The sequence below is a fragment of the Carcharodon carcharias genome, chromosome 27 (assembly GCF_017639515.1).
Source record: "Carcharodon carcharias isolate sCarCar2 chromosome 27, sCarCar2.pri, whole genome shotgun sequence".
Lineage (NCBI taxonomy): Eukaryota > Metazoa > Chordata > Chondrichthyes > Lamniformes > Lamnidae > Carcharodon > Carcharodon carcharias.
Window position 1 is genome coordinate 18,294,928 of NC_054493.1, and position 25,220 is coordinate 18,320,147.

Here is a 25,220-nt window from a genome sequence, read left to right on the forward strand (position 1 = left end):
GGTAGAGCCCTTCAGAAGGAACTAACTTGTATTCGAGATACTAAAAAGATTCGACAGGCTGTGTGTTCAACACAAAGCTGATTTATTTAATTATTGCCAGAATAATATTCTCGCTAACTAGGCTGGAGTTTATTAACATCAGTAGAAACAGACCCCAATGAACATGGTTCAGTCCTGAATGTGATTAACAGCAAAATCCATCACTGTAGTTACTTGTGAACTCGCTGGTGCTTTAGCAGCGTGGATGAAGTTGTGAATCCTTTCCCACACTCAGAGCAGGTGAATGGCCTCTCCCCGATGTGAATTCGCTGGTGATTCAGCAGGGTGGATAACTGAGTGAATCCCTTCCCACATTCCATGCAGGTGAATGGCCTCTCCCCGGTGTGAATTCGCTGGCGCACAGTAAGTTGTTCTGATCGCCTGAATCCAGTCCCACAATGAGAGCACCTGAATGGTCTCTCCTCAGTATGAACACGTTGATGGGACATCAGTTCCCCATAACTTTTAAAGCACTTCTCGCAGTCTGGGCATCTGAAAGGTCTCTCCTCAGTGTGAACTCACTGGTGCGTCAGCAGGTTGGATAACTGAGTGAATCCCTTTCCACGCTTGAAGCAGGTAAATGGCCTCTCCCCAGTGTGATCTCGCTGGTGTCTCAGCAGGCTGGATGACTGAGTGAATCCCTTCCCACACATAGAGCAGGTGAATGACCTCTCCCCAGTGTGACTGCGTCGATGAGTTTCCAGGTCAGATGGGTAATTGAATCTCTTCCCACAGTCCCCACATGTCCACAGTTTCTCCCCAGTGTGACTGCGCTTGTGTCTTGACAGGCTTGTTGATTGTCTGAAACCTCGTCCACACACAGAACACGTGTACAGTTTCTCCGCGATGTGAACGGTGCTTTTTCCTTCCATGTTCAAAGGCTGATGATATTCCAGTTATGATAAATTGGGCGACTGTCAGCTCCTGATGTGATGTTTGGCTTGAGGTTCACGACTGAAAGTGATTTAAAACAGAAAAAAGGGGGTGAGAGAGAACCCACAAAAACACAAGGGCAGGTTGTGAAATGAAGATGAATGAATCTGGTAATTTGTGAGGCCGGCACAAGGAAGAAGTGTCCATGAAAACTGCTGGATTGTCATAAAAACCCAACTGCTTCAGGGAAGGGTACCTGTCACCCAGAATGGACCTACACAAGACTATGGGAGGAGAGAGAGAGAGGAAGAGAGAGAGAGAGAGAGGTGGAACAGGCAGGGGGTCAAAGAGAGGGAACAAACCCAGAACCTACTAAAAGGACCAGGGTATCAGGTGTATGCGAACACCATCACCTCCAAGTTACTCATCGTCCTGACTGGTCTGACATCCAGTACTGGATTAACAGAAATTTCCTCCACTTAAGTACGGGGAAGACCAACGCCTTTGTCTTCAGTCCCCACTACAAACTTCACTCCTTAGCCACCGACTCCATCCCTCTCCTTGCCAACTGTCTGAGGCTGAACCAGGCTGTTTACAACCATGGCAGAATATTTCACCCCAAGCAAGATAAGCTTTCAGCCACGAATCCACATTATCACCAAGACCGCCATTTCCACCTCAGTAACATCATCTGACTCCGTCCTCATCTCAGTTCATCTGCCGTTGAAACCATCATCCATTCCTTTGTTACCCCTAGACTTAACTATCCTCACACACTCCCTGCTGGCCCCCCACATTCAACCTCCCTGTGACCTTGAGGTCACGCAAAACTCTGCTGCCCGTGTGTTTACTCACACCAAGCCTCATTCACCCATCCTCCCTATGCTCACTGACCTACAAAGGCTCCTGTTTAAGAAGCACCAAAATTTAAAAATTCTCACCCTTATTTTCCTCCATGGTTGTATTCTCCCCTATCTCTGTAATCTCCTCCAGACAGTCAATCCTCCAAGATCAAAAACAAAAATACCTGGAAAAACTCAGCAGGTCTGACAGTATCTGCAGAGAGGTTGCACTCATCTAATTCAGGCGTTCCTGATTAGTGGCCGTCCTTTCAGTTGCCTAGGCCCCAAACTCTGGAATTTCATCCTTAAACCTCTCCCCGTTGCTACCTCACTCTCATCTTTTAAGATAATCCTCAAAACCTACCTCTTTGGCCCTACACCTGCTGCCCTGCTCCCTCACAACTTATATAGCTCAGTTTAAATGTTTCTTTATAACATTTTTGTGAAATGTCTTGGAAAGTTTTATTATGTTAAAGGCACAATATAAATATAAATTATTAGAACATAAGAAATAAGAGCAGGAGTAGGCCATTCAGCTCCTCCAGCCATTCAATAAGATCATGGCTGCTCTGCCCCAGGCCTCAACTCCTCATTTGTGCCAGTTCTTCATAGCCCTCAACTCCTCAATATTTCAAAAATCTATCTACCTCCTCTTTAAATCTTTTCAGTGATCCAGCCTCCACAACTCTCTGTGGTAGAGAATTCCAGACATTCACTACCCTCTGAGAGATGAAATTCCTTTGCATCTCAGTTTTAAATGAGTGTCCCCTTATTCTGTAACTCTGTCCCCTAGTTCGAAATTCTCCCACTAATGGAAACATCTTCTCAACATCTAACCTGACAAGCCCCCTCAGAATTTTTTATGTTTCAGTAAGATCACACCCCACTGACTTGGATGCATATCTCTGCTTCTTCATCATTGCTGGGTCAAAATCGTGTAACTCCTCACCTAAAAGCTTCATGAGATCACCTTCACCACATGGAATGCAGAAGTAAGAAAGTCAAACATCATCTTCTCCATGAGCAACTGGGCATTGGCAATATAAAAACAGAATTACCTGGAAAAACTCAGCAGGTCTGGCAGCATCGGCGGAGAAGAAAAGAGTTGACGTTTCGAGTCCTCATGACCCTTCGACAGAACTTGCGTTCGAGTCCAAGAAAGAGTTGAAATATAAGCTGGTTTAAGGTGTGTGTGTGGGGGGCGGAGAGATAGAGAGACAAAGAGGTGGGGGGGGGGGTGGGGGTGTGTGGTTGTAGGGACAAACAAGCAGTGATAGAAGCAGATCATCAAAAGATGTCAACGACAATAGTACAATAGAACACATAGGTGTTAAAATTAAAGTTGGTGATATTATCTAAACGAATGTGCTAATTAAGAATGGATGGTAGGGCACTCAAGGTATAGCTCTAGTGGGTTTTTTTTTTTAATTTTAATATATAATGGGAATAGGTGGGAAAAGGAAAATCTTTATAATTTATTGGAAAAAAAAGGGAAGGGGGAAACAGAAAGGGAGTGGGGATGGGGGAGGGAGCTTACGACCTAAAGTTGTTGAATTCAATATTCAGTCCAGAAGGCTGTAAAGTCCCTAGTCGGAAGATGAGGTGTTGTTCCTCCAGTTTGCGTTGGGCTTCACTGGAACAATGCAGCAAGCCAAGGACAGACATGTGGGCAAGAGAGCAGGGTGGAGTGTTGAAATGGCAAGCGACAGGGAGGTTTGGGTCATTCTTGCGGACAGACCGCAGGTGTTCTGCAAAGCAGTCGCCCAGTTTACGTTTGGTCTCTCCAATGTAGAGGAGACCACATTGGGAGCAACGGATGCAGTAGACTAAGTTGGGGGAAATGCAAGTGAAATGCTGCTTCACTTGAAAGGAGTGTTTGGGTCCTTGGACGGTGAGGAGAGAGGAAGTGAAGGGGCAGGTGTTGCATCTTTTGCGTGGGCATGGGGTGGTGCCATAGGAGGGGGTTGAGGAGTAGGGGGTGATGGAGGAGTGGACCAGGTTGTCCCAGAGGGAGCGATCCCTACGGAATGCCGATAAGGGGGGTGAAGGGAAGATGTGTTTGGTGGTGGCATCATGCTGGAGTTGGCGGAAATGGCGGAGGATGATCCTTTGAATGCGGAGGCTGGTGGGGTGATAAGTGAGGACAAGGGGGACCCTATCATGTTTCTGGGAGGGAGGAGAAGGCGTGAGGGCGGATGCGCGGGGGATGGGCCGGACACGGTTGAGGGCCCTGTCAACGACCGTGGGTGGAAAACCTCGGTTAAGGAAGAAGGAGGACATGTCAGAGGAACTGTTTTTGAATGTAGCATCATCGGAACAGATGCGACGGAGGCGAAGGAATTGAGAGAATGGGATGGAGTCCTTACAGGAAGCAGGGTGTGAGGAGCTGTAGTCGAGATAGCTGTGGGAGTTGGTGGGTTTGTAATGGATATTGGTGGACAGTCTATCACCAGAGATTGAGACAGAGAGGTCAAGGAAGGGAAGGGAAGTGTCAGAGATGGACCACGTGAAAATGATGGAGGGGTGGAGATTGGAAGCAAAATTAATAAATTTTTCCAAGTCCTGACGAGAGCATGAAGCGGCACCGAAGTAATCATCGATGTACCGGAGAAAGAGTTGTGGAAGGGGGCCGGAGTAGGACTGCAACAAGGAATGTTCCACATACCCCATAAAGAGACAGGCATAGCTGGGGCCCATGCGGGTACCCATAGCCACACCTTTTATTTGGAGGAAGTGAGAGGAGTTGAAGGAGAAATTGTTCAGTGTGAGAACAAGTTCAGCCAGACGGAGGAGAGTAGTGGTGGATGGGGATTGTTCGGGCCTCTGTTCGAGGAAGAAGCTAAGGGCCCTCAGACCATCCTGGTGGGGGATGGAGGTGTAGAGGGATTGGACGTCCATGGTGAAGAGTAAGCGGTTGGGGCCAGGGAACTGGAAATTGTTGATGTGACGTAAGGTGTCAGAGGAATCACGGATGTAGGTGGGAAGGGACTGGACAAGGGGAGAGAGAAGGGAGTCAAGATAACGAGAAATGAGTTCTGTGGGGCAGGAGCAAGCTGAGACGATCGGTCTACCGGGGCAGTTCTGTTTGTGGATTTTGGGTAGGAGATAGAAGCGGGCCGTCCGAGGTTGGGCGACTATCAGGTTGGAAGCTGTGGGAGGGAGATCCCCAGAGGAGATGAGGTCAGTGACAGTCCTGGAAACAATGGCTTGATGTTCAGTGGTGGGGTCATGGTCCAGGGAGAGGTAGGAGGAAGTGTCTGCGAGTTGACGCTCAGCCTCCGCGAGGTAGAGGTCAGTGCGCCAGACAACAACAGCACCACCCTTGTCAGCGGGTTTGATGACAATGTCAGGGTTGGACCTGAGAGAATGGAGTGCAGTAAGTTCAGAGAGAGACAGGTTAGAATGGGTGAGAGGAGCAGAGAAATTGAGACGACTAATGTCACGCCGACAGTTCTCAATGAAAAGATCGAGAGAAGGTAAGAATCCAGAGGGAGGGGTCCAGGTGGAGGGAGAATATTGGAGATGGGTAAAAGGATCTGTTGAACTGGGAGAGGACTCCTGCCCAAAGAAGTGAGCCCGGAGACGAAGACAGCGGAAGAAGAGTTCAGTATCATGCCGAGCCCGAAATTCATTGAGGTGAGGGCGTAAGGGTATGAAACTAAGTCCTTTGCTGAGCACTGAACGTTCAGCATCGGAGAGGGGAAGGTCAGGGGGTATAGTGAATACACGGCTGGGGTTGGGATTGGAAGAAAGGGTGGGGACGGAGGAACAGGCAGGGGTGGGGGGTCCTAGATGGGTGTTGGTGTCGATGAGTTGTTGTAGCTTGCGTTCCTTAGCACTTGAGAGAAAGAGAAAAAGTTTCTTGTTGAGGCGTCGGATGAGCCGAAGGATAAAATGAAACTGGGGACACGCGCAGCTTTGAAAAAGGGTACGGCGGTGCTGCTGGAGGGAGAGGTCGAGTGTGTTCATATGGCGGCGCATGGCACTGAGTGTGGATTTCAGAATGTGACGGGAACAGCAGTCCGAGAAACGTTTCATGTCCCGGAGATACCTGTAATCCTGGGTGGGTTCGAAACATGAGGGGTGGAATTTCAGTTGAAATCCACGTGGGGTAAGTCGGAGACGGAGACAGTCACTGAGAAAGGAGATATGGCTGTGAAAGCGGGTTTTAGTAAACACCTTGTCAAACACTAGGAGGGAAATGGAAAGCAAAGAAGGTGAGCAAGACAACAGAGAGATACGGAAATCTTGTCGCAGAGTGGAACAGAACTTCTTCAAGGAGGTAGGCATTTCTTGAAGAGCAGTGGCAGTCAATTAAACACAGAGATAAGAACAAAAAAACTGCGGATGCTGGAAATCCAAAACAAAAACAGAATTACCTGGAAAAACTCAGCAGGTCTGGCAGCATCGGCGGAGAAGAAAAGAGTTGACGTTTCGAGTCCTCATGACCCTTCGACAGAACTTGCGTTCGAGTCCAAGAAAGAGTTGAAATATAAGCTGGTTTAAGGTGTGTGTGTGGGGGGCGGAGAGATAGAGAGACAAAGAGGTGGAGGGGGGGGGGTGGGGGTGTGTGGTTGTAGGGACAAACAAGCAGTGATAGAAGCAGATCATCAAAAGATGTCAACGACAATAGTACAATAGAACACATAGGTGTTAAAATTAAAGTTGGTGATATTATCTAAACGAATGTGCTAATTAAGAATGGATGGTAGGGCACTCAAGGTATAGCTCTAGTGGGTTTTTTTTTAATTTTAATATATAATGGGAATAGGTGGGAAAAGGAAAATCTTTATAATTTATTGGAAAAAAAAGGGAAGGGGGAAACAGAAAGGGAGTGGGGATGGGGGAGGGAGCTTACGACCTAAAGTTGTTGAATTCAATATTCAGTCCAGAAGGCTGTAAAGTCCCTAGTCGGAAGATGAGGTGTTGTTCCTCCAGTTTGCGTTGGGCTTCACTGGAACAATGCAGCAAGCCAAGGACAGACATGTGGGCAAGAGAGCAGGGTGGAGTGTTGAAATGGCAAGCGACAGGGAGGTTTGGGTCATTCTTGCGGACAGACCGCAGGTGTTCTGCAAAGCGGTCGCCCAGTTTACGTTTGGTCTCTCCAATGTAGAGGAGACCACATTGGGAGCAACGGATGCAGTAGACTAAGTTGGGGGAAATGCAAGTGAAATGCTGCTTCACTTGAAAGGAGTGTTTGGGTCCTTGGACGGTGAGGAGAGAGGAAGTGAAGGGGCAGGTGTTGCATCTTTTGCGTGGGCATGGGGTGGTGCCATAGGAGGGGGTTGAGGAGTAGGGGGTGATGGAGGAGTGGACCAGGGTGTCCCGGAGGGAGCGATCCCTACGGAATGCCGATAAGGGGGGTGAAGGGAAGATGTGTTTGGTGGTGGCATCATGCTGGAGTTGGCGGAAATGGCGGAGGATGATTGGCAATATATGCTGCCGGCCTTTTAGTGATGTCCAAATTGTAAGAATAATTTTTTAAAATATGTATATATTCCAAAAACAATACTCTTTTACATTGTACATACAGCGTTTGTTTAATAACCAGATCTCCCTTAGTATCTGCCTCCCTTGATAGTTTCAATTTGAAATTGCTGGGTCCAACTGAGTTTCAAAATCCTCAGGGTTAAACCCAGCAGCTTCTCTTCCATCTCCCCTCCAGCCCAAACTGATGCAAATAAGATTGTAAAAAGGGAATTGGATAGCAATCTAAGGAGAAAAAAATTGCCAAAGAAAGGACAGGGGAATGGGACTAGCTGATCTGTCCTTGTTGAGAACCAGAACAGGCACAAAGGATCAAATGGCCTCTGTCTGTATTGCAATCATTCAATGATTCTCTGATTCTATTAAAAAGGACCAACTTCTGAACCAATGCCTACCTGGCAACAAACTGGCTCATAATTCTAGACTCGGTTCTGTGAGCAATGCTTGCAATAAAAGGAACACAAAATACTGAAGCTGCTGGAAATCTGAAATAAAAAGAGCAAATGCTGGAAATACTCAGTAGATCAGGCAGTATCTGTGGACAAAGCAAAATAGTTAATGTTTCAGGTTGTGCAGAATGAATAACGGGGAATAAAAATGATGTAGAATTTGGTGGTCAATATAAGCTTAGAAACAGAAAAGAAATGGGCCAAAGCGCAGGAAAAGAAAATTCCTGACTGAAAAATATGGTAGGAAGATAAAGCTGGTAAGCGAAATATAAAATACCAAATAGAGCTAAAAGACACCCAATACTGGAGGCAGCGGATGTTAGAGAATGGGAGAGAGGTCATCTGGAAGGGCAGAGGTGAAACAGAGCAATAGATGGATTCAGATCCACAGAACAGGAGCTGCACAGCCCAAGAGCCGCACAGCCCAAGAGCCATGAAACTCTCACAGATAACAAAGTACAGCACCAAGAGTTCTAAATGGTAGCTGAATGTCAAAAATACTCACCTCTGAAACAATTTCAGTTTTCAATATTAAAATCTCCTGCTGGAGCCTGCAGCTGGAAAGATATCAGAAGCACTGGAGTCAGAGAAAAATCTCCCAGTTGAGGAAGTACCCAGGTCCTGCGGTGATGTCACCGAGCAATTGTCGGTGTGTGATGACATCACAGACATGAACACAGAACATCTGGATCTGTGCAAACCAGTGATCACCACATATTATGAAGGATGTGAGGGTTCTTGAGAGGGTGAAGAGGAGATTTACCAGAATGGTTCCAGGGGTGTGAATTTTATTTGCAATGTTAGGTTGGAGAAACTGGGGCTGTTCTCCTTGGAGCAAAGGTGATTGAGGGGAGATTTGATAGAGGTGTACAAGTTTATAATAGGTTTAGGTAAGATAGATAAAGAAAAACTGTTCCCATTATCTGATTGCGAAAAGGTTACTCACCATAGATTTAAGGTTTTGGGGAGTTGAGAGGAAGAAATTTTACACAGCGAGTGGTAATGACCTGGAACTCAATACTTACATTCAAAGGCTGATAACATCCAGGTCCTGATGAATTTCTGATTCTTTCAGATGTTGATGTGATGCTTGGTTTGAGTTTCTTGTCTGAAAATCTTCTTCTAATACCCTGTGAAAAAAGTTCACAAAAACCATCACTGTCAGTCCAGGATAGAAAATCAGAAGAGAAAAGCATTTTTCTTGATTTGAGTTTGCTGTGTGTAAATCCTCCCCTTCTAATCCCCTGTAAAAGGAGTTTCAAAAATCCATACCTCTCAGTCTAGGAAAGAAATTCACAATATTCTCCCCTCCTGCCACCTAGCCCTGCTGCACATTACCCTACATCGTCATCAGCAGTGTTCCTCGATTCAAGGATGACATTTAATCAGGGTCGTGAGTTTCTGCCGTGGGTCTTCATGTGATTAAACAGATGCACAGAGCTTTGGACACATTGGGTTCCATGAGGTATTGGGATTAGGACAGCAGGATTTGCTTCCTTGTCTTTCCTTCTCTGCCTCCTCAATAAGACATTGGGACTCAAAGGGCAATACAGCTTGATGGACAAGCTGTCCCCATTCTGAACAATGGGTAGCAAGCTCCTCCCAGTCATTAAAAACATTGCCCCCTACAAAGATGGCGGCCGTGCATGAGCCCTGCTGCACGTTACCCCAATAAAGATGGCGGCCGTTAACCGGCCCGATTACTGGCACCGCTTGGTGAAAACAGTGGAACAATAAGTTCTTTTTCGGGGTTCGCGGCTTACACAACATGTTTAAGAACCCTCCCCGCCCACCCACCCACCGGATCTATTGCTCCCTCCGCCCCGCCATCCCCCCTCTTTACCGATTGCGGATCCGAGAAAGAAACGCCTCTCTTTTTCTCTCTCGCCATTACCCTCACTGCGCATGCTTCGGTCACAAGACAAGCCCCGACCCTCATTCACTCCGATTCGTTGGATGACCAGCCGCTCCAGCTCGGTCCTCCTGCCCCGCCCCTAGTTTCTATTGGTCCGGAGCAGCCGTCAACCATCCGGGCATTGTGACGGTTACAAACGCTGAGAGCGGCCACAGACTCAGCCTGACTTGCTGATTCTTGGCAGCATTTTCTGTTTGAGAATTAGAGCTAGAGATGGATGGTCAGTTCCCCTCTGTCCCAGGGGATGGGATTCACACTCATTTCCCTAGTGCAGTAATTATCACGTTTACTTTACATGAGAAAGTCCCCGGTTCAATCCCGGCTCTGAAGAAGTCATACGGTCTCGAAACGTAAACTCTCGTTCTCTCCCCACAGATACTGTTAGACATGCTGAGTTTTTCCTTCCTTTTCTGTTTCAGATTTCCAGCATCCACAGTATTTTGCTTTTATCAATCCCGGCTGGAAGCTTTGTGTTTAACATTGTTACTGGTGAGGAATTAAAAATGAGTTTAGTTTCATGTCGAACAGGGTGATAGTTACCGTTGTCTCATTCTTTAAACGTTCCTTCTTCACCTTGAAACAGGTAACGGAAAGTGAGAGTAAACTGATCCACAGCGACCCAAAAACAAGACACTGGAAATCCGACATCAAAACAGAAAATGTTGGAAACGCTCAGCAAACAATGGAGAGGGAAACAGAGCGAATTTTTCAGGTCATTGAACTTTTATCCAAACTGGGAAAACTATGTTTACTAACAAGTACATAGTCGGAGATAAGAGAGGCAGAGAGCAGGAAAGAAAAACGATCCTATGAAAGGATGGAAAGCTGGAGATTAAATGACAAAGGGGATGATGGTGCAAGGCAAACCTGGGCGATAATGATACAAGCAAACAAACCAATGGAACAAGTGAACAAATAAAAGACAAGTCCAGAGGAAGTACAAATCGTAACAGCAGAACAATTAGCATCAAATACTGTGCGGAAAAAAGGGAGCAGTGGTTATGATCTGAAATTGTTGAAATGAATGTTGAGTCCAGAAGGTCATTAAGTGGCCAGTCAACAACAAGGTGCTGGTCCTCGAGTTTCCTTTGAGATTTATTAGAAGAGTGCAGGAGGCTGAGGGCAGAGGTCAGACCTGAAGTGAGGTGGAGAATTAAAATAGTAAATGACCGGAAGCTCACAGACTCACAGACTGGTGATGTTCCACAAAGCAATCATCCAATCAGATTTATTCTCTTCAATGTAGAGGAGACCACATTATGAGCAGATAATACAATACTAAATTGCAAGAAGACACAATAAATTACTGTGCCACTTGGAAAGTGTGTTTGGGGTTCTGGAATGTAAGAAGTGGGAGGTGAAAGTTTGGGTGCTGCATCTGCTGTACTTGCATAGAAATGATTCACAATGATGTTCATAAGAACACAAGAAATAGGAGCAGGTGTAGACCATATGGTCCTTGAGCATCTGAACCATTAAATGATTAACCTTAGCCCCACTTTCCTACCCTATCCCCAAATCTATTGATTCCCCGATTATCCAAATCTTCATGGATTTGCATTCTGAATACACTCAAAGTGGAGAGTGATAGATTCAATTAATTTTTAATCTGGAAAATGCATAGAGAAGGTGCACATGAATCGCAAGTGCTCCCTATCACTGCTTGGCAATCATATTAACTGAACTTTCATTTGGCTTGTGTCATCCCACTGAAATCCTGTCTTTCTCTGACATGTTGTTCTTCATATCATAACTGATGGATTAAGAGTTAAACAGCCCACTATCCCAGTGTAAGGGGAAGAGGCAACTTTGTAGATGCTCCATAATGTTACAGACTGGCTCGTTGGATCTGCTCATTCTATCCCAACTTATATTCAGCTAATGATTAAAATGCTGCAACATACAGGCATTTGGGGACAATAGTGAATTTAATGCTCAGATTAGCTTAATATATAAAATGGATCTGGAAGAACTGGAGAAGATGCAAGAAAAAATTACTAGAATGATGCCAGAACTGGCAGGTTACGCCCAACAAGAAAAATTGGACAGGCTGTAAATGTTTTCTCTGGAAAAGAAAGTAAAGGATGACCTGAACATTTAAGATTATGAAAGGCTTTGACAGGGTAGATAAGTGAGAGATGTTTCCAGTTGTGGACAGATGAGAATAAATATCAGTTTGTCACTGATAAATCTAAGTACAGTTCTAGAGCAACCAGAGATAAAAACAGAAAATGCTGGAAATACTCAGCATATCAGTGGAAGGAGAAAAGGAGTTAATATTTCAGATCTGTGCAGTTCTGATGAAAGCTCATCTGCCTGAAATGTAAACTCTGTTTCTCTCTCCACAGATGCTATCAGATCTACAGAGTATTTCCAGAATATTCTAATGTTAATTCAAATCTGATGCACCCACAGTATTTTGCTTTTCTTTAACTGGAGAATGCTGAGAACGTGGAACTCATTACCAAGAGCACTTGGGATTCCTGTCTGAGCTGGAAACTCATGGGTAAAATCCCCCCGTGGAGAAAAGATACTTTGCCAGATGAATGTGGAAATGGATTCACTCAGTCATCCCATTTACTGACACAACAGCATAATCACACCAGAAGGAGACCACTCAGACACTTACCATGTGTGAAGGGATTTGCTCAGTTAAACCACTGGTTAACATTCCAGCTTTAAAAGCTAAAAGCACTTGATCCACTGTCAGTGTTTTCATGTTGGTGAGGGGCAGTTTAACTATTGTGTCTATGGGGAAAAAGCCATATACCCTACCTGCTGAGACCCCAGTGAGTTCACACCTAACTATAGATGTTTGTTCTGCTTTTAATCACACCCAGTACAAAACTATGTTAGAGGGCCTGTGGTCTTTAGTTGCTACATCAATTAATTTAATAAATTGGTATCGTGGCCCAATGGCTCCAATCGTAATCGATTCGCACAACTTTATGTTCCATCAACACTATCGACTTTCAATGGCGAGGAACTTACCCAGCATTCGCTGCGAGTACGAATATGCTCTATCCTCATCACCGGGGCTCATCGCGCAAGCGCACTGTTCCGTTGCGAAGCATGCGCAGTGTGGGCTGTCACTGGAGCTGCAAGGAACGGGCAGGAAGTGATCGAGTGCAGTTGAGTAATGGAGCCGGTGGCTGGGTGAGGAGGATTAGAACCATCGAAGTGGGCGGGGATGCTTCATAAGTACTCAGTGTAGGCCTGAAACCCGAAATAAAACCTTATCGTTCCCGCCTTGGCACCGAACGGAGTATAAGCAATGGGACTCCTCCCGCTAGAAGGCCTGGTTTGCCGGCCGCCATCTTGGTGGGGGGCAATGTGCAGCATTGCGTGTGCGCGACCGCCATATTTATTGGGGGTGATCCTGGACCAGGAGCAGAGGAAGGGCTGCCATCCCATCACAGATTCACAGAATTGTTACGGCACAAAGGAGTCCATACAGCCCATCGTGTCTGTACCGGCTCTCAAAATGAGTATTATAACATTTCCCCGTACCCTTGCATATTGTTTCTATTTAAATAATTATCCAATGTCCTCTTGAATACCTCGATTGAAGCTGTCTCCACCACACTTCCAAGCAGTGCATTCCAAACTTGAACCACTCACTGTGAGAAAAAGTTTTTTTCTCACACGACATTTGCCTTTTTTTGCAAATCACTTTAAATCTTTGCCGCCTTGTTCTCCATTGTTTTCCGAGCAGGAACAGTTTCTCCCTTTCTACTCTATCCAAACCCCTCATGATTTTGAGCATCTCTATCAAAACTCCTCTTAGCCTTCTCCTCTCCAAGGAGAACAGTCCCAACCACTCCAATCTATCTTCATAACTGAAGTTTTTAATCCCTGAAATCATTCTTGTCAACCTCTTCCACACACTCTCCAATGCATTCATATTGTTCCTAACGTGTGATGCCCAGAACTGTACACAATACTCCAGCTGAGGTCTAACTAGTGTCTTATATAAGTTCAGCATAACCTCCTTGGAGTCTCGAGGAATTAAAGATGAATCCCCAGGACACTGCCGTGTGCAACCCTGGAGAAAAATCATCAGGACATTAAAAAATATATTTTTTTGTAATTTTCTTTGAATGTGGAAGGTAAAAGGTTTCTCTATACTCTCTGTGGGAGAAGATGTCAGGTATCAATGCGACTGGAAAAGCACTGAGACACACAAACCCTGGTTAGAGCACACCTGGAGAATTTTGTTCAGTTCTGGGCAACAAACAACAGGAAGGATAGAATGACCATGGAGGGAGTGACATTTACCTAAGTGATATCTGAACTCCATGGTTTAAATTACAAGGTGAGGTTACACAAAAGAGTCATCGAGTTATGATGGCACAGAGGAGGCCATTAGGCCCATTGAGTCCATGCCAGCTCTCTACTGCAATCCAGTCAGTGCCATTCCCCTGCTCTATCCCTGTATCCTTGCAGGTTTATTTCCCTCAAGTGCCTATCCAATTTCCTTTTGAGATCATTCATCATGTTCATTTCCACCACCCTCAAAGGCAACAAGTTCCAGCTCATTACACTCACTGTGTAAAAATGTTTTCCCTCAGAAGCCCCTCAATCTCTTACCCAAATCCTTAAATCTGTGTCCATGAGTCCTTGAGCGATCAGCTGATGGGAATAGCCTTTCTTTTTCTACCTTATCTAAACCTGTAATAATCTTGTGCACCTCTATCAATCTCCCCTCAACCTCCTTTGCAGGAACCATTCTGGTAAAGCTCCTCTGCACTTTTCTCAATGACTTTCACATCCTTCCTAAAGTAAGGTGACCAGAACTGGATGCAATTCTTGAATTGTGGCCAAACCAGAGCTTTATAAAGATTCAGCATAACTTCCCTGTTTGTGTACTCAATGCCACTATTCATGTAGCTCAAGATCCAATTTATTTTAACCAGCTACTCTCTTAATATGTCCTGTCACCTTCAAAGATCTCTGCACATGAACCCGCAGGTCCCTCTGTCTCTGCTCACTCTTTAGAACTGTGCCTTTCATTATATATTGACTCTCTCTATCCATTCTGCTAAAATACTCACTGTGAGGATTGTGATCCCTAAATTTAGAAGATTAAGAGGTGATTTGATCAAAGTTTTCAGTATATTAATTATAACTGTCAGGGTGGATAGAGAGGAACTATTTCCACTGGTTGGGGAATCTAGGACGAGCGAGCAGAGTCTAAACATAGAATTAGGTCCAGCACCTTTTCAGGTACAGAATTCCCGATCCTGACAATCCTGATCCTGTTGGTGCTGAAACTGCTAAACTTGATATTGAGTCTGGAAGGTTGTAAAGTGCTGAATCGAAAGATGAGTTGCTATTCCTCGAGCTCCCACTGAGCTTTATTGAAACAGTTCAGGAGGCCAATGACAGAGAGGTCAGAGTGGGAGTGGGGCGGAGAATTAAAATGACAAATGACCGGAAGCTCAGGGTCAAGGTCACAGACAAAATGGATGTTGTTCCAAAAAGTGATCACCCTCATTGTCGAGCAGATCACTTCGTGAGCAGTGAAGACAATAACTAAATTGCAAGAAGTACAAGCAAATTTCTGTTTGGTTTCATCTTGCAAAACCTTGAGAATAGCCCAAAGAAAGATACTTTCTTTTAAGAATAAAGGTTACAAAACAAAGCCTCTTCCCAGTGTGAACATGCTGGTGTGTCTTGGACGTGATGGTTTTCCCATGCACCAGCTGCTCTTGCTCTTCTAGAAGATGGGGTGCTGGGTTTGGGACATGATGTCAAAATTGTCATGTATCAAGTCCATCTCCGTTGCCCCCTCCTCCACCTCTCTCTCTTCCTCCTCCCATAGAGGCCAGGTTCTTGTGTAGCTCCAGACCGGCTGGCAGGTTCCGTTCCCTGAAGGACATTAGTGAACCAGTTGGGTTTTTATGACAATCCAGCAGTTTTCATGGTCACCTTTCCCTGGTGCCAGCCCCACAAATGACCAGATTCATTCAGCTCAATTTCACAACCTGCCTTTGTGTTTTTGTGGGTTCTCTCTCACTCCCTTTTATCTGTTTTAAATCAATTTCACAGGATATTAGAAGGGGAGGATTTGCAGTCGGGAAACTGAAACCAAACATCACATTAGAATCTGATGGAGTCTCTCAATTTATCAGGACGGGAATGTCATTAGCCTTGGAACATGGAAGGAAAAAGCACCGTTCACGCTGGTGAGAAACCCTATAAATGTGGGGACTGTGGGAAGGGGTTCAATTACTCGTCTCAGTTGGAAATTCATCGGCGGAGTCACACTGGGGAGCGGCCGTTTACCTGCTCTGAGTGTGGGAAGGGATTCACTCAGTCATCCAACCTGCTGCAACACCAACGAGTTCACACTGGGGAGAGGCCATTCAGGTGCTCTCACTGCGGGACTGGCTTCAGGCGATCGGGTGACCTCACCACACACCAGCGAGTTCACACCAGGGAGCGGTTGTTCACCTGCTCCGTGTGTGGGCAGGGATTCAATCATTTTTCTGTCCTGTGGACACACCAACAAGTTCACACCGACGAGGGAGAGTTTAAATGCTGTAACTGTGAAAAGAGCTTTAAAAGCCCATGTTCACTGATGGAACACCAGCGCATTCACACCAGTTCCACGCCATTCAGCTGCTCTGAGTGTGGGAAGAGGTTCAGGGGATCCTCCACCCTGCTGAAACACCAATGCACTCACATTGGGGAGAGGCCGTTCAGCTGCTCTGAGTGTGGGAGGAGATTCACTCGGTCATCCAATCTATTGAGGCATTGGCATGTTCACTCAGACGAGAGACCTTTTAAATGTCCAGACTGTGGGAAGTGCTTTAAAAGGTCTGAGAAACTGACGTCCCATCAACGTGTTCACACTGACGAGAGACCGTTCACGTGTTCTCACTGCCGGACTGGGTTCAGGCGAGCAGGTGACCTCACTGCACACCAGCGAGTTCACTCTGGGGAGAGACCGTTCACCTGCTTGGAGTGTGGGAAGGAATTCACTCGTTTATCTCATCTCACTACACATCACCTTGTTCACACAGATACGAGACCTTTTCAATGTTCTGACTGTGAGAAGCACTTCAAAATCAGAAATGATCTGGTGAAACATCAGCAAATTCACACTGGGGAGAGGCCATTCACCTGCTCTGTGTGTGAGAAGAGATTCACTCGTTCATCCAACCTGCTGAAACATCAGCGAATTCACAAGTGATTACAGGGGTTGGATTCTGCTGTTGTTGCTGCTGTTAATCACATCCTGGACTAAACCATGTCCATTCTGACAGTTGGGGTTGATCTCTAATGTCAGTTGCCCAGTTTAGGCTTAGCGTGTACCTGCATCGTCTCTCAATCATATGTGAATAAACCATCATGTCTGCAAACCTCGTTTTCAATGTAAATCACTCAGAAACTGTCTTGAACTAAAGATGAACAATAAACAGATCACAGTCCTGCAGCTCTATATTGACGGGAGAAATTCTGTTCTGTAACTCGAGGATGAGGCTCGGTAAGCTCTGAATGTTTGTAATCACAAGTAGGCTCGAGCTGTTTGTGAGACGGGCTGATCAAAGCTGTTAATTTGTCAGATATTGAAGGAATTACTCTGAAAATAAACTCACCAATTTATAACCTCAGACTCTGCTCCCTGCTGTAATCAATACTCAGCATCCATTTGTGCTGTTTTGCAGTGAATCACTGAATATCCTGTGGAGTCTTTGTTCCTTGTTCTCTCCCCATTAGTGCTGAACTGCTGGATAAATCTGATTACATTTAGACACGTCTAGAAAGGGTCTGTGTGCCCACATTTCACTGTGATTTGAAAACAATAAACAATGTTCATGGCCTGACTTGTAGTCTGGTATCCGGGTGATTTGTGAAGAAAGATTTAATTCACTTACTCAGCAGCTCGAGGGGAACCAGACTGAGGTTTAATGAACATAAGAAATAGGAGCAGGAAAGGCCATTCAGCCCATTAAGCCTGCTCTGTTATTCGATACGATCATGTCTGATCTTCTACCTTAGCTCCACACTCCCCACAAACGTTAATTCCCCTTGTACCCAAACCTCTATTGACCTCTGTTTCAAATATAATTGAGAACTACAGCTCCCTGGGGTAGAAAGTTCCAAAACCCTATCAATCTCTGTCTTAAATATAACTGAGAACCACAGCTCCCTGGGGTAGAAAGTTCCTAAACCCTATCAATCTCTGTCTTAAATATAACTGAGAACCACAGCTCCCTGGGGTAGAAAATTCCAAAGGATCACAACTCTGAATGAAGAAATTCCTTCTCATCTCAGTCATGAATGGTTGACCCCTTATTCTGAGACTAATCCCCGTGTCTAGATTCTCCAGATGGGAAACTTTTTCTCAGCATCTACTTTGACAGGCCCCTTAAGAATGTTTCAGTTAGATCACCTCTCATTCTTCTAAACTCCATTCAATATAGGCTTAATCTGCTCAATCTCTCCTCATGGGACAATCTCCTCATCCCGGGAACCAGTCTGGTGAACATTTGTTTCACTCCCTCTAGGTCAAGTATGTCTTTCTTTAGGTAAGGAGACTAAACCCGCACACAGTACTGCAGGTGAGGCCTTACCAATGCTCTGTGTAATTGTAGTAAGACTTTTTACTCTTATACTCCAATCCCTTTGTAATAAAAGCTAACAGACCATTTACCATTTGCTTGATGTACCTGCGAGTTAACTTTCTGTGATTCATGTACAAGAACAGCCAGGTCCTTCTGAATGCAAAAATTTCCCTCTCACCATTCGAAAAATATTTTTTTTTATTATTCCTACCAAAGTGGATAACTTCACATTTCACCATGTTGTATTCCAACTGCCATGTTCTTACCCAACCTGTCTATATCCCTCTGCAGCCTCTTTGTGTCCTCCTCAGCACTTACCTTCCCACCCCACATTGTATTGTCAGAAAACCTGGATACATTACACTCAGTCCCCTCATCTAAGTCATGGGTATCAATTGTAAATAGCTGAGGCACAACTACTAATCCTTGTGGTACCTGCTAGTCACAGCCTGCCAACCTGAAAATGTCCCGTTTATTCCTACTCTCTGTTTTCTGATCATTAACCAATCCTCAGTCCATGCTGAGATACCCCCAAACACCAGACCGAATTGTGTGCAATTACTTCTTGTGTGACCCCTTATCAAATGCTTTTTGAAAATCCAAATACACAACATCTACTGATACCCTCATTATCCTCCTTACTTATTACATTTTCAAAAAGCTCTGAACAGATTTGTCAAATATGAATCCATAAATCCATATTGGCTCTGCTTAATCAGTTAATGATTTTCTAAATGCCCTGTTAACACATCCCTCATGATAGATTCCTACATTTTGCCAATTATTGATGTTAGACTAACTGGTTTCTAGTTCCCCATTTTCTTTCTTCCTCCTTTTCAGAAAAGTGAGATGATGTTTGCTACCAAGGCTAGGAGAGACACTCTGGAAGGTATGGGCAGCTGGGACTTGTCCATGAGAGTAACCAAAGGTCTGGGAACTGAATTAATCCAGAGCGATGATGAGGTGTTAGTTGTGGCTCAGTGTTGCATTTTTATATCTGAGTCAGGAGGTTGTGGGTCCAAATCCACATCCAGAAAGATGAGCATAAAATCCAGGTTGACATTCCACTGCAGTACTGAGGGAGCACTGCACTGTCAGAGATGGCACTGAGACAGAATGGATGGGTGTAAGAGATCCATTGACACTATTTCAAAGAGCTGGGGGTTTCTACCAAGAGTTTTGGTCAATATTTATCCTTCAATCAACATCACTGAAACAGATCATCTGGGTATTATCAATTTTTTGTCCATGGGATCTTGCTGTGCATAAATTAGCTGCTGTATTTCCTACATTACAATATTGACTGCACTTTAAAGGAATTTCATTGACTATAAAATGCTTTGGGACATCCCTGATGTCATTAAAGGCTCTGCAGAAATACAAATCTTTCTTTAACAGTGGAGAAAAGGCCCAGAAATGGAACAGTCAAGAACAGGATTTCAATTTGTCTCCCCTTAACTTGGAGAAAACAAATACTCCACACACACTGTGTTGGACACCAAGTTGATTTATTTGACATTTAACCAGAATATTAAACTCCAGACCTGTTGCAGGGATTATTAACATCAGGAGGAATAAACTCCCAAGAGCTGGATTTTCAAAGCGGTTTGGAAACCTGACACTGGATTAATTCCAAGTTCAGACACTGCACCTGAACTGCATTGCTCTTGCGACATTATTTTTAAATGTAAATGAGCTGTTTTGGCAGGAGGTGAGCTCAGCATCCAATCCAAGGCACCAAGTGCCTCCAGGGGGAGGGAGCTTCTTGTCTGAAACCAGCAGCAAATGCAGACAGCAGCCATTTGGGGGTTTGCTGCTGCTTTGCAGAGGGGAGCTGGCAGTTCATGAAATGACCAGGACAATAAAGACAACACAAGTGTGCACTGATGCCAAGTTGAGGTACAGCGCTCAAACCAGAACAAGTCTACCCCACAAATTTTACACGCACACAAAAAAAGAGAAAATTAACTTCCTTTTGACGCATGGTAACTCTAACAGCTGTGCACTAACATGTCTGGCATCATCCTGTAAGTAAGCCTGGGTAATAGATTTTAGTGCAGCCCAACCACGTTCAGGTTCATTTCATGTCATATTCTTTGTAATAAGCTAACAAGGTCAAAACACAATTTTCTGCTAACGCTGAGATGAGAAGCCATTTTGATGTTAACCTTTTACAAGAAACTAACCCAAAACAGTATCACGAAGCAGTGACTGATGAGCAACAGATGATTGGTAGTTAAGTAGAAGTCACTTTATGTTGTTTCTGTATTTCTCCATTAGCATTTCTTATGAGAGAATTAAAGTGCTGTAACAGCTAGGAAAGAAATGGGATAAGCCCTGGACTCACTCCCTATCAGGAACACACATTGATTGTTGAGTCTATCTTAATGAATGGGCTCCTGTAAAGACACCAAGAAAAGAGACACAGCTTAAAGGTAGGCACTGTCCTAAGTTTAAGACAATGTGGTAAATTAGCTAAAACCAATGGAGTTAGCTCTTGCCACATTCTTGACAAATTATAGACCAATTAGCCATTTCCAACAACTTGGCTAAGGTAGGCTTACAATGTCTTTTAAGTTCTGGTATGAAAGCCAAATGGTTATGGTACTGGGCTTGTAACCCCAAGATCAAGAGTTCAAATCTCACAATGGCAAACTATGAAACAATGTAACTTCATCTGAATAGGAACAGATGGAAACATGTTTGTACTCGAAAGAGTTACAACATCTTTTAAGTGTAAAAATGAAGGTTGCGAGAAGCCATTTTGTTAGCATGTTATCTGTGTATCAAATGACGGAGGGTTATCCTCACTTCACATCTTCGGCCTGATCGACCGAGCAACATTAAGTCTGTTTAATTGTTAAAGTTAAACATTCTCCTCTTACTGTTAACTGAAACTTTGATTTTTAATCTTTCTAACTTGTTACCTTTCCAACTTTTAATGGTTAATATATCTTTTTGAAACGACCATTTAAAGCATTCATTCCTACAAGTCCTGTAGTACCTGATGATTTCATTCACAATTGGGGATTTATTGCAAACAACCTGTACTCCATAAATCAATTTAGAATCCAGAAGAAATGATTGAAAATCCCATTCTGTTCCAGACAGGCTCCTTAACAACTATGAGATTAAATTGGTTCATTAGTGGTTAATCAGACGGTTAATTGGTGGTGAGTTAATTGGCGCTTTGAAAATCACAAACTGTCTCAGAGGCAGCGGATCCAATGCTTCTGACCAGGAAAGTAATTTTCAAGTCGCACAAGTCCCAGTTCTTACCCTCCAGCTCATTGTGATGTGATCCACAGCAGCAATAACAGCAGAATCCAACGCCTGTTGTCATATGTGAAACTTCTGGTGTCTCTTCAGGTTAGATGAAAAAGTGAAACTCTTCCCACAGATGGGACAGTTGAAAGGCCTCTCCCCAGTGTGAACTCGCTGGTGTCTGTGCAGGTTATGCGACCAAGTGAATCTCTTCCCACACACAGCAGGTGAACGGCCTCTCCCCAGTGTGAACTCGCTGGTGTTTGAGCAAATTTATTGGTCCTTTGAAACTCTTCTCACAGTCAGAGTATTTGAACAATCTCTGATCACTGTGAACAAGTTGATGTGTCAGCAGAGCAGATGACTGAGTGAAGCCTTTTCTACACACAGAGCAGGTGAACGGACTCTCCCCAGTGTGAACCCGCTGGTGGGTCCCCAGGTTAGATGAGCTCATGAATCCCTTCCCACATACGGAACAGCTGAACGGCCTCACGCCACTGTGAACACGCTGGTATGTCAGAAGATTTGATAACTGCGTGAAACCCTTCCCATAGTCAGTGCAGGTGTACGGCCTCTCCCCAGTGTGAATATGCCAGTGAATTTCCAGCTGGGTTGGGGAAATGAATCCAGCTCCACAGTCCCCACATTTCCACGGTTTCTCCGTGGTGCGGGTGTCCTTGTGTCTCTCCAGGTTGGATCCTTGTCCAAACACACAGACACGTGTACGGTTTCTCCCCACTGTAAATGCTGTAATTTTTTCAGGTTGCGTAACTAGCGAAAGCTCTTGGCAGTCAGTGCACTGGAACACTCTCACTGGTGTGTGTGTGTCTCGGTGCTTTTCCAGTCATATAGATGAGTGATTTTTTTTTCAACAGTCAGAATAGGCAAATATTTCTCCCTTCCATGTTCAAAGGCCGGTGATATTCAGCTCCTGATGAATCAAGTGACTCTGTTAGATCTTGATGTGATGTGTTGTTTGAGTTACCAGTCTATAAATTCTCCCTTCTGATGCCCCTGTAAGCAGAGGTTTCAAAAGACCTCATTGTAAGCACAACACAGAAATTCAGAAGTTAATTTTAGTTTCTATGGAACATTTTTTCCTCTCTTGTTCCCCAAAAGCTGTAAATCCCCATCTCACGCACTCTCCCTCCTCCCTGGGCTGAAATTCAAATGAAGTGTTGGATAATTCTCTGTATCCTTTTAATAAATTCTACAACTGAAGATCATGTTTTACAAGGGGCCATTTGTTAACAGTTTCCCAAACACAGATCAGATCCTCATTGATTTGAGCCCAAAGTGTAACCTCTTATTTATTGTCCCCCCTCCCCTCCCCCATCCTCTGATGTGAACCATCCTCCACTCGCTGACCCAGGATGGCGGCCGTTAACCTGGGCCTGTTCCCGGGAGGGAGAAGCCCCGCAGCTGCAAACCAGGAGCTGACAATTATTCCTCAGGGTTTGCGGATCCACAAGGTGTTTCCAAATCCTCCCCGTCCAGCCACCGGCTCCATGGCTCCCTCCCCCCGGGCCTGTCACCGCGGGGTAAACACGGGGCCTGGGGCCTGCCCCAGAAGTTGATCCAGTTCCCAGTCCAGCCACGGTTTCCATTCCTACCCTGTGCTCACAATCTCCTCCCGCCTCCCGCTCCTCCTCACTCTGTCAACATGACTGACACTGAGCATGCTCAGAGCTCACACCCACACTACACCTGCGCACTGGGGGGGGGGGGGGTGGCGGGGCTTCACGATCCGCCCCCATTTTGGCAAAGGAAGGTGAGTCTTGTTCAGGGAGCTGGGCACATGGGCAGCCATCTTGGTGAGGGAAGAGAGGAGTGAGGTCTTCCCTGGTGACAGGCCCGGGTTACCCGGGCAACCAGCCGCCGCCATCTTGTGCTGAGTGTTTTCCATCCGGGTCTTTAGTGAAGGAATGGACAATGAGCTGGAGTCATTTTGAAAACTGTTCAGAGGAAGGTCTGAAATCAGATTTACATCCAGATACCTGTGAGGACAATAATGTTTACATCAATTATGTGTTTAAAATGAAATCAGAATGCTGGAAATACTCAGTTCTGAAGAAGAATCATATTGGATTGGAAATGTTAAATCTGTTTCTCTCTCTTCACAGAAGCTGCCAAACCTGCTGAGGATTTCCAGAACTTTCTGTTTTTATTTCAGATTTCCAGCATTCACCATACTTTACTTTTATTTCAGTGCTGGTACTTCTGTAAAGAAATATAAGCCAAAAAGCTGTGTTGAGGTAGATGGAATGGAATTGTCTTGTGTGAAATATAAACACCAGCATAGGTCAGTTGAACAGAAAGGTCAGTTTCTGGAGTCGGTATTCTCTGTAATTCAGCGTCATCTCCCACCTGCTCCTGATCAGCATGTTCCACATCCACCACTTGTACTGTACATGCTCAGAGTACAACCCGGTGCTGAGTAATCGCACTGGGCTCCTGCAGTCATTGATGGGTCACATTCTGCCATATGGGAAATTATGGATTATAACAATGTAATTGAAAGACCAATTGGTGAACATAAATTTTTATCACCACATTGAGATTGGACCTGTTTCTGAGATGTTGTCCTATGGGACAGAGACAAATTAATGCTCAACTCTCTACAGCTGTGGCCCAGGAGATGGTTTAATACATGGGCCCATAGCCCCTACCCACCACCATTAACACTGTCATCCTCATCACCAACTCCATCCCCCTCCCCTTACCAAAGTCTGAGGCTGAAGCTGACCGATTGCAACCTTAGTTTCCTATTTGACCCTCAGCTGAGAGCTGAGCTACCGACAACTTATCCTTTCCATCACTAAAATCAGCTCCTCCCACCTCTAATATCAGTTTCTTCATCCCTCCTCAGCTCATTTCCTGTTGAAATCTTCAATCATGTCTTTGATGCCTCCAGATTCGACTATTCCAATGCTCTCCTGACTGGTGTCCCATCTTCCACCCTCCATAAACTTATGCTCATTTAAAACTCTTTTGAGTGGTCAGCAGTTTAGCAGAATAGGGTCAATAGAACAGAAGGTGGGTCTCATGGACAAGATGAGCTCTTGAGAGGATAACGGGAGATCAGAGAGAAACTAAAGAAAGATGTGAGTTCAGGGCTAGAGTTGGTCAGATCTTTAGAGGAAGGTTGGCCAGATGGTCTAGTGGAAAGGAGGGGAGGAGCAGAGAGAGTTGATCGGATTGTCTCAATCTCAGCGACAAAGAAGCTTCATGAGCTCCTCACGCTTGTTTTTGGGGGTGAGGATGGAGGAGATGGGGAGAGAGAGAGCCCTTCAAAAGGAATTAACTTGTGATAGAAATATTAAATGACTTGTCACATTGGCTGTTTTACATAAAGCTTACTGGTTTGACTTTTATCCAGAATATTAACATATATAACTGGGTAAAACTTTTAGCTTTATTAACATCAGCAGAAACAGTTCCCAATGCTATTTTTATTTTCAGACAAGTGATGAAAAAATATTGGGGAGGTCAATGAATCATGAAGATTGTATTTATTGATCTAGAGAAGGCTTATGACCAGGTGCCCAGGGAGGGAAACTGGAGATGTGTTAGAATTCATGGAGTCCATGTACGACTATTAAGGACATGTCCAAGGAGTTCCAGACAGGAGTAAGAAGCTGTGTGGGAGAGACTGAGAGCTTCAAAATCAAAGTTGGATTGTACCAAGGATCAACACTGAACCCTTTCCTCTTCCTGATGGTCACAGATGTTCGAACTGAGCAAAAGTGACAGGAACTGCCATGGTCAATGATATTTG

The 25,220-nt window shown here is 44.8% G+C and overlaps 1 protein-coding gene and 1 long non-coding RNA gene across 3 annotated transcripts; one reads left to right on the forward strand and one right to left on the reverse strand.

Moving 5' to 3' along the window:
• Positions 1-692: 692 nt before the first annotated feature.
• On the reverse strand, positions 693-9,653 carry LOC121270103. Its single transcript, XR_005941479.1, has 3 exons — positions 9,534-9,653; positions 8,716-8,820; positions 693-993 (listed from the first exon to the last, which is right to left on the reverse strand). It is a non-coding gene; the product is annotated as an uncharacterized LOC121270103 (long non-coding RNA).
• Positions 9,654-12,692: 3,039 nt separating this feature from the next.
• Positions 12,693-17,224, forward strand: LOC121270554 (zinc finger protein 271-like). Of its 2 annotated transcripts, none has more exons than XM_041175916.1 (2): positions 12,693-12,761; positions 15,657-17,224. In XM_041175916.1, exon 2 carries the CDS (start codon positions 15,766-15,768, stop codon positions 16,801-16,803), a length of 1,038 nt encoding a protein of 345 aa, XP_041031850.1. In that variant the 5' UTR covers positions 12,693-12,761; positions 15,657-15,765; the 3' UTR covers positions 16,804-17,224. The 2 variants fall into 2 exon arrangements, with proteins under 2 accessions (XP_041031850.1, XP_041031851.1); XM_041175917.1 differs by having other exon boundaries at positions 12,696-12,736.
• Positions 17,225-25,220: the final 7,996 nt, after the last annotated feature.